At 42.4% G+C, this 8004-nt stretch overlaps 1 protein-coding gene across 1 annotated transcript; it reads left to right on the forward strand.

The window, feature by feature from the left end:
* Positions 1–6096: 6096 nt before the first annotated feature.
* LOC130744422 (uncharacterized) lies at positions 6097–6528 on the forward strand. The gene has a single exon (XM_057596609.1). It carries the CDS (start codon positions 6097–6099, stop codon positions 6526–6528), a length of 432 nt encoding a protein of 143 aa, XP_057452592.1.
* The last annotated feature ends 1476 nt before the right edge of the window (positions 6529–8004 follow it).

Here is an 8004-nt window from a genome sequence, read left to right on the forward strand (position 1 = left end):
TGTACAATATATTTACAGCCTCCGTTGTAAGTAGAGAACCACGTCACGAGTAACCTCAAGTGACGGGAAGTAACCGAAAGTAGTGCCCGTGGGCAATATGTACAAACCAAAGTGAAAGGTCAAGTGTTCGCAATACAGTCCTCCAAAATCAAAGTAGGTCAGCCCAAAACGGCCTGAATAAGACCTCCTAGTCCAACCAACTCTCTGTGATTTCCATAAAGAAAATCACACAAAAAGCTAACGGTCGGGAACCTACCCTGCCCCAAAATACGAACATGACGACCAGAGCTATAACTCTACTCCTACCCTAATCCTGTCCAGAGGAGTACACCCCAGCATTCACAACTACATACTGGCGTAATCATCGTCCGAATCAGAATCCAGGACGACTAGGTCAATGTCTGTGATCATCCCTCCTCTCGCTACTGCAACATGCTCCTGTGCTGGTCTCACGGGTCAAGGACTCGAAACAAGGTCAGCAGCAACGGCAACAATAGGTGAGCTAGAGTCCAATGAAGTCCCTCCCACAGGCTCCTCCTCCGAGGGATCCTCGTCGTCGGAAGACGACGGTGGTGGTGGTACTCCTACTCCGGGTCCGCAGTGCACGCCGGGTGGCAGGTTGAAGCTGACAGTGTAATGCCTCAGAAATCCCTCCGTCAAGTGTCCCAGACTGTCGACATGATATTCCATTATTCTCCTCGAGTAGATCGCTCTGTGGCCAGCGGGGTCGACCACACATGAGCCGGGGATCTCCTGATCAAGCATCTCAAACCTAGTCCCCCCGAAGGGTGGACCATCGTGAACCAATCCGCCATGGACATCTGACAAAAGGCGTAGTCCGCCCAAACACACACAGAAGACGCGAGGGTCAACTCCAAAGAATTACATAAGTAATACACCCAGTAGGTAAAGATTAAGGGATAGCTACTTAGGCTTAGAAGTTTGTGATAGCATTATAAATTGTATAACTTCCAATGAATATAAATGACAAATAATGAAAATTAGCATGTATCAAATAAAATTAACAAGTAACAATCACACTCGGCAACTAAGTCAGTATGCATGGTGCATGAATGAGATGACGAGGAACAAGATGCAATCCGGAAGGATGGGCACCATCGAGTCAATCCTAGCACCGGCCAAAGTGGGACCATTTCCGCTCGGGTGTCTCTTATACCAAACAAAATGTAGTCAGATCAGCAGTATACCCGCAGGCCTGCCATTTCCGTCTGCTACTAAGAATCACCGCAGTGTTCTTATGTGGAAATCAGGGTCTTATGACCATTTTGGAATCCACTGAGGTCCGGCATCCCACCGTGTATGAACCCCAGAAATGTGTGCATGAATGAAAAGTGATTAGCCAAACAACGTCTCCGACCTCACTCGTCACGTCGTCACGTGTTCTAGCTAACTTATTGTCTCTAAAAAGAATACCCTAAGGTAAATTTCGATTCTGCGAAAAAAGACAATTAATTATAAAAGTGTATTATCTCATGATGACTTCTCAAATCATCCGACTCATCTCCATCCGATGGTCAAAAACTGCTCAGCGAGCAAAGAGTACCAATGTACTTGGAACTTATAGTTCCCCGGCTTACCCTTTAGATAGCCAAACAACAACCTGCTCATCGAGCAAAAGAGTATCGACATACTCGGAAACTATCCGTTTCCCGGCTTATCTTTTAGATAGCCAAACAATAAACTGCTCATCGAGCAAAAGAGCATCAACGTACTCAGAAACTTATTAATTTCCCGGCTTATCTTTTAGATAGCCAAACAACAAAACTGCTCCTTGAGCAAAAGAGTATTAACATACTCAGAAACTTATTAGTTTCCCCAAAACTTGGATTTGACGACACTTCTCTTTTTCCAAAACTAATATTCAAACCCTAAGCTTTCATCTGAGATTGTTATCATTATTTAAAGGGTTCGGAGGTTGTTTAGTGTATTATGAATTTTCCTTGTAAAATATTTTCCATTTAGTTTTATCTCTAATCTTATGAGTTTAAAAGATCCCATAATCCCAAGTAACTCCCAGAGAAGGTCTCGATCCACTAAAATATGAATAAGGGCCCGAATCTCCGCTCGTCCCATCAAACTTTCCCAAAATCTCATGATAAATTTGGCATAACTGCCCGTTATCTTCTCTGACGTACAATAGATATATGTGTAATTTCATAATCAAAGTAACACAATCCAACAGTCATGGCACATATATCAACACATCCTGGATTAACCATTTAGCACATAGCATGTGAATCAATATCAACACCTCCTAGATTAACCATTTAGCACATAACATGTGAATCAATATCAAAAACAATTCCAGCGATAAATGATTATCATTGACAGCCGTAGCCTCAGAAAACACTTTCCCAGTCAATCACAATCAAGTGCATAAACAATAAATCAAGTCGAATTCGTCGACACCTAAAGCATTATCTAGTATTCAGTGAGTAGCCCTCACCTAGAGCTCCTCCAGTGTGATCCTGAAGCGTTCCTTCACAATCTCCTCCTTCCGCTCCTTGGAATTCCTCAAACGAACCTTAGAGCGAAAACCATAGAATTCAATCACAATCAGTCAGAAACTCAGCAGACAACAATTACTAAAGTTACTCGAAGCATCATAAACTCCGAAGTACGATAATCTAACGCGTTAAGACAAGTTTTCGAAAAAAAGAATTTTCCTCCCCCCTTGGAGGTGCTCTCGGCCACACACACTAATTGTGTGCGCCGACTTTTCTTCGATCAAACTTGGTTCCTAGGTTATCATTAGTCGTAACTAAGGCGAATTAAAGCTCGGAAAAATTATCAGATCGAAAACTGTCGCAGGGGTATTTTGGTCAGTGTCTTTAGCTCGGAATTTCAAAATTGGAATTTCAAAAAACAAATTAGATGGGGACGTCACCAACGACGTTTATGACAACTAATCCTACTAGCGCTAAGCTCAGTCGAGAGTTTTAAGTCTAAAGGACGAAACTTTGGCTAAAAATGGGATTTTCAAGCAGACTTGAAACTCGGCGGCAATTCGGCAAAATGTAATCCGCTAAACATGCTCTTGGGCATGCAGGGAATAAGTTTAGACAGAGAAATTGAGTTATTTGGACAGTTTTACAAAAAGCTCAAAACTTTGAGCACAGAAAGACATAGAGAAAAGCGACATAATTGACGATTAAAAGTGAGAAATAACATCTATACCTCGATGTCTTCGAATAGCAACTGTCGGTGCAGCGATCAGGCAAGAAACGGCGAAAATCTTTTCTTCCTCCTCCTCCTCCTCCAAGGTAGCGGGTTTGATGGCTATGGTGTTGGAAATTTTTTGATTTTTTTCAAGCTATTTATAGTTTATGGAAAATGCGGAAAAATGAAAATTTCGCGATTCCGATTTTTCCTGTGCCTTCCTCTGTGATTTCTAAGATAGGTTCTGGCGACAGAATTCCAAAACTCAAAATACGTTTCTTGGAATTAAGACAAACGATCCAAAGTCGGTGTAAATCGATTTTACCCAAAAAACTACTTTTTGCAATCTATGTCGGATGAGAAAACTTCTTTCTGAAGAAAGATTAGAAACCTCGAAAGAAATAGGTGTACGCGTGTGGAATCTTCGTTTGAAGCTCCGAATAGAAAAAGTCTTCATCGACCGTTTATTTTAAGTTTCTTGAGTTATCAGGGATTTAGTTTCGGCAAACCTCCGAGAATTAGAATCGGACGTTCGTACATTTCAGGGTTTCGTATCGAAATGCTCGTCATGGAAAGATTAAGATAAGTTCTAACATTTCTCTGAAGATTTTTGGAATTAGTTTCCATCGTGTCTTTAAGTGTAAATTAATCGTTTACTAACGCTCTCGTCCTAGGTATAAGCGAATACTACTTGCGCTATAACTTATATCGACTTTAATACTATCCTTAGCCTTTTCCTGAAGTTTCTCCTTCATACATTTATTCCATTTGATAAACACTTGTTCAGGTTTTCCTTCACGTTACATCGAAACTAATCGTGAATAGGAATTTTATTCGGTTTATTCTAAGCTTAAAAACTTGGGTCTCACAATCAAGGAAATGACATAAATTAAATTTGCTTGATGTATATATCAATTATGTATGTAACTGAACTTGTTAAATGCATGTTTTGCTACTTACAGGTCTTGAGTTTGAATCTCTCATGCCCCATTTTTCCAATTTCAATTGTAATTTCCACCTGACAGGTAAAAAAATTATTAAAAAAAAGTCAAATCAGCTCATTCAGTTAGTTTTTTAGCGTCTGACTGACGGAGGGGTAGACGCTGTACTGTTTGAAAACATGAGGGGTAGAAACATCGACAAAAATAGAGTGGGGGCAGAATTTACACAAATTTAAAATATTAGGGGTGATAAGTGTTTTTAGCCTTCTTTTTTCTTTCCTCCCTTTGTGGGATTGTACTTTTTTATTGAATTTGAATAAATCATTTTCTAAAAAAACAACTAGATGCAAAAACTAAAATATAGTATATACTACATTAATCTCGCATCATGCACTTTGTCAGCATACATCAAATTTTTTCATATTTTCTCTCTCATTTTTCTTTTTTAAATACATATATCACCTATTTAAGTTTTTCTTTTCTAATTCTAGTTACATTCTAATTCCATTTTTTTATAATTTGCTATATTTTGAATCAATATACAAAAATCATTTTAATCTTCCAAATGTATATATGAAAATATAAAATAATTTTTTTTAGTTAATTTTAAAATCAATCCTTTAAAAGTATTTGATATGAGTTGTTTTGATAGAATTTTTTTTTTTGCAGCAGAGTTATGTATATATATTTATTTTTTCATCAATATGATATGATAGGATCTCCTCATGTTCACCACTAGAACAACCGCAAAGTAACCTACTAAGAAAACAAGCACGCACAAAATACAATTTGTTTAATACAAGCTCATCATAATCCAACTTGTCCACGGAGGTCGATCATAACATCTGATATATGCAGTGGCGGAACTATGAACAGACATAGGGGGCCATGACCCCCTCAAAATTCTAGAAAATTTCCATAATATATTATGTGGACTGGGCGAGACTCCTGGGGTCACTAGCCGCAGGGCGGCGCGCGAGCCTGGGAGTTAGGCCTTCTCCCGAGAGGCCCAACTGGCCCATTAAGGACGGTTAGGGACACTAGGCCCGAGCCCCGAGCCTATAAGTAGGGGGCGGTTACCAAATGTAAGGGTCTCCTAGCTCATTTTGAGAAATAACAAACTTGAAATTCAGTTACATTCTCTCTCTAAGTGGTTACACTCTCTCTCTCTCTAGATTTTCACATCGCGATCCTCTCACTCTAGGTACTATACCTCATCTCTATGTTCTTGGCTAGAACATCTGGCGCCTTCTGTGGTGAATGGTAGATTTCGATTCCCGGACTACGTGGATTGTGATTTTGGCTGAGAGAAGCTTGAAATCTTGTGCAATTTTCTTTGATTTTCGAGTTTTGGTTTGAAATTTTGGTTTGCGATCAAAATCTGATGGAAACTCTCCGTCGTCGACGCAACGAGTAGCTGGAGCAGAGGCGCGGTTCTCCACCGCGCCGCGTGAGGGGAAGGCCGCGTCGTGAGGAGGTTTGTCGCGAGCAGCCCGAGCAACCAACTCCTCCTCTACCGCCTCCTCCTCCTCCTTCTCCGACGCCTTCATTACCTTCTTCATCGTCTTCACCTTCACAGCAGGGATCTCCAGCACGCTCGCTGGAGGTCGCAGTAGGTGGATCGCCGTTGCCGCAAGCTCCGATCACCCAAAGAGATTGGAGACGTTTGATCCGCAACGTTGACGACATACGGCAGCGGAATGATTACTTGCAGGAGCAGTTAGAATACTACCGCCTTGACCAGCAAGACGAAGGAGAGCGGGAAGTAGAGGCCGTAGCATAGTTTGAGCCGTTTTCGGCGACGGTAAGTGAAGTAGCCATACCAGACAACATGAAGAATCTCGTTCTGGAGACGTATAGTGGAAAGACCGATCCGAAGGATCATCTACTTTATTTCAACATGAAGATGGTGATAAGTGCAGCTTCTGATGCGGTCAAATGCAGGATGTTTCCATCAACGTTCAAAGGCACGGCGATGGCTTGGTTCACGACTTTGCCTTGTGGCTCCATTACAAATTTTCGCGACTTCTCGTCGAAGTTCCTTGTTCAGTTCTCTGCGAGCAAGATCAAGCAGGTAACGATCGACGATCTGTACAACGTTCGCCAATCAGAGGGTGAAACTCTGAAACAGTATGTGAGGCGGTTCAATGCGGCATCTGTTAAGATCGAAGAGTCGGAACCGCATGCTTGTGCGCGCGCTTTCAAGAATGGACTGCTGCTGGGAAAGCTGAACAGTAAGTTGAGTCACAAGCCAACTCGATCGATGGCGGAAGTTCGCGCTCGGGCGAACACCTACATCTTAGATGAGGAGGACGACGCTTTCAAGAAAAAGCGTGCCAAAGCGGAAAATGATGGAGGTCAGAGGGACGTATCGCCAGCAACAAAGTCTGGAGAAAGGAGGAAGTAGTAAGCGAAGGGACAAGAAATCAAAGCCAGGGGAAAAGTTTGCAAAGGAGTAGCTCTATCCAAAGAAGGAAAGTTTTGAGCGTCGGCGCCCGTGGCATCAAGCCGACTCTCGCCGGCGAGATGAGTCGGGCAAAAGTTTGAGCGCGCATTTGACAGAACTACTCCAGGAGGTCAAGGCAACGCACGCAGTCGAGGAGGGCGAGAGGGAAGTCAACCCGCCTCGGGCGGCAATAGATAAAACCAAGTGGTGTGAGTACCATCGCTCGGTGGGTCATGACACCGGAGACTGCTTTACGTTGAAAAACGAGATTGAAAGGCTAATCAGAGCGGGATGCTCATAGCTGAATGATCGAGGTGATCGCTGGCAAGGCAATCGACAACAGGGGAATCGACATAAGGGAAACTGTCAACAGGTTGATCGCAGGCGGGACAGCCGTCGTCAGACACCAACAGCAGACAAGAGGGAGACACTGGCGACAAGAAAGAAAGAAGCTGAAGAAACCTTCAACAAAGACTTTGAATCGCCGGTCGGGACGATAAATACAATTGCCGGGGGCTTCGGCGGGGGCGGTGACACACCCTCGGCAAGACGCAGGCTTGTGAGGGCGGTGACTGATAAGTGTCGGTTTTACGTATATTTGAATATCATTTAGGCACTTATTTGACATGTATGCTTGCATTATTTATCATTTTATCCCCCAAAGTAGATAAATTATTATATACTTAATTTTAGCTTAGAAATAGTATAAATATTATATATTTCATAAGCTTAACTTGGACTTTTGATGCAGGGAAGAAATTCATGAAGAATCCAAGTTTAAAGTGAAAATTTGTATTTTTAGAGAAGCAGAGCGCTGAGCGCCCAGAAAGGGGCGCTGAGCGCCCATGGCGGCTATAAAACCCAATTCTGAAGAAAGCTGGGCGCTGAGCGGCCTCTGAGGAGCGCTGAGCGCCGTCGGCCGCCTCAAACACTTATAAGTGGCCAGAAATCAGATTTTTTGGAGGATCTTTCACCATTTTCTCTCAAAACTCATAGCAAGAGAGCTAGGCACGACTCTAGAAGGATCCCTGGGCTAGGATTGGATGGATTGGAGCTTCAAGATGGTGATGGCAGCCATGGGAGGACGGTGACAACCTCCCGGAAGCCATGGAAAGCTTGGGAGAGCTTCCATGGTTGTGGTTACGTCTTCTCCTCTTGGGTTTCAGTTCGTTCTTCCCTTTCCCTTGTAGTTTTTGTTTTCTATTTGTGTATTTAGATTGTATAACTTGACTCTTTGATTGTTCTAAGTTTGTTCATTGATGTAAGTGGAAATCTTTCATGTATGGTGTTTTTCTTTGTACTTCATGCATCTAACCAATCAATTGATAATCAAAAGAGCTTCACTAATTCATAAATAGATCAAGAGGTTGATATGAATTAGTGCATGCTTAGTTCAGTGAAGGGTAGACCGCCTATGTCTTAGGTCACAATTTGTGT

The sequence above is a fragment of the Lotus japonicus genome, chromosome 3, assembly GCF_012489685.1.
Source record: "Lotus japonicus ecotype B-129 chromosome 3, LjGifu_v1.2".
Lineage (NCBI taxonomy): Eukaryota > Viridiplantae > Streptophyta > Magnoliopsida > Fabales > Fabaceae > Lotus > Lotus japonicus.

Bases quoted from the DNA above. Each gene is read 5' to 3' on its own strand.
- LOC130744422 (XM_057596609.1), top strand. From the start codon at position 6,097: ATGGCTTGGTTCACGACTTTGCCTTGTGGCTCCATTACAAATTTTCGC.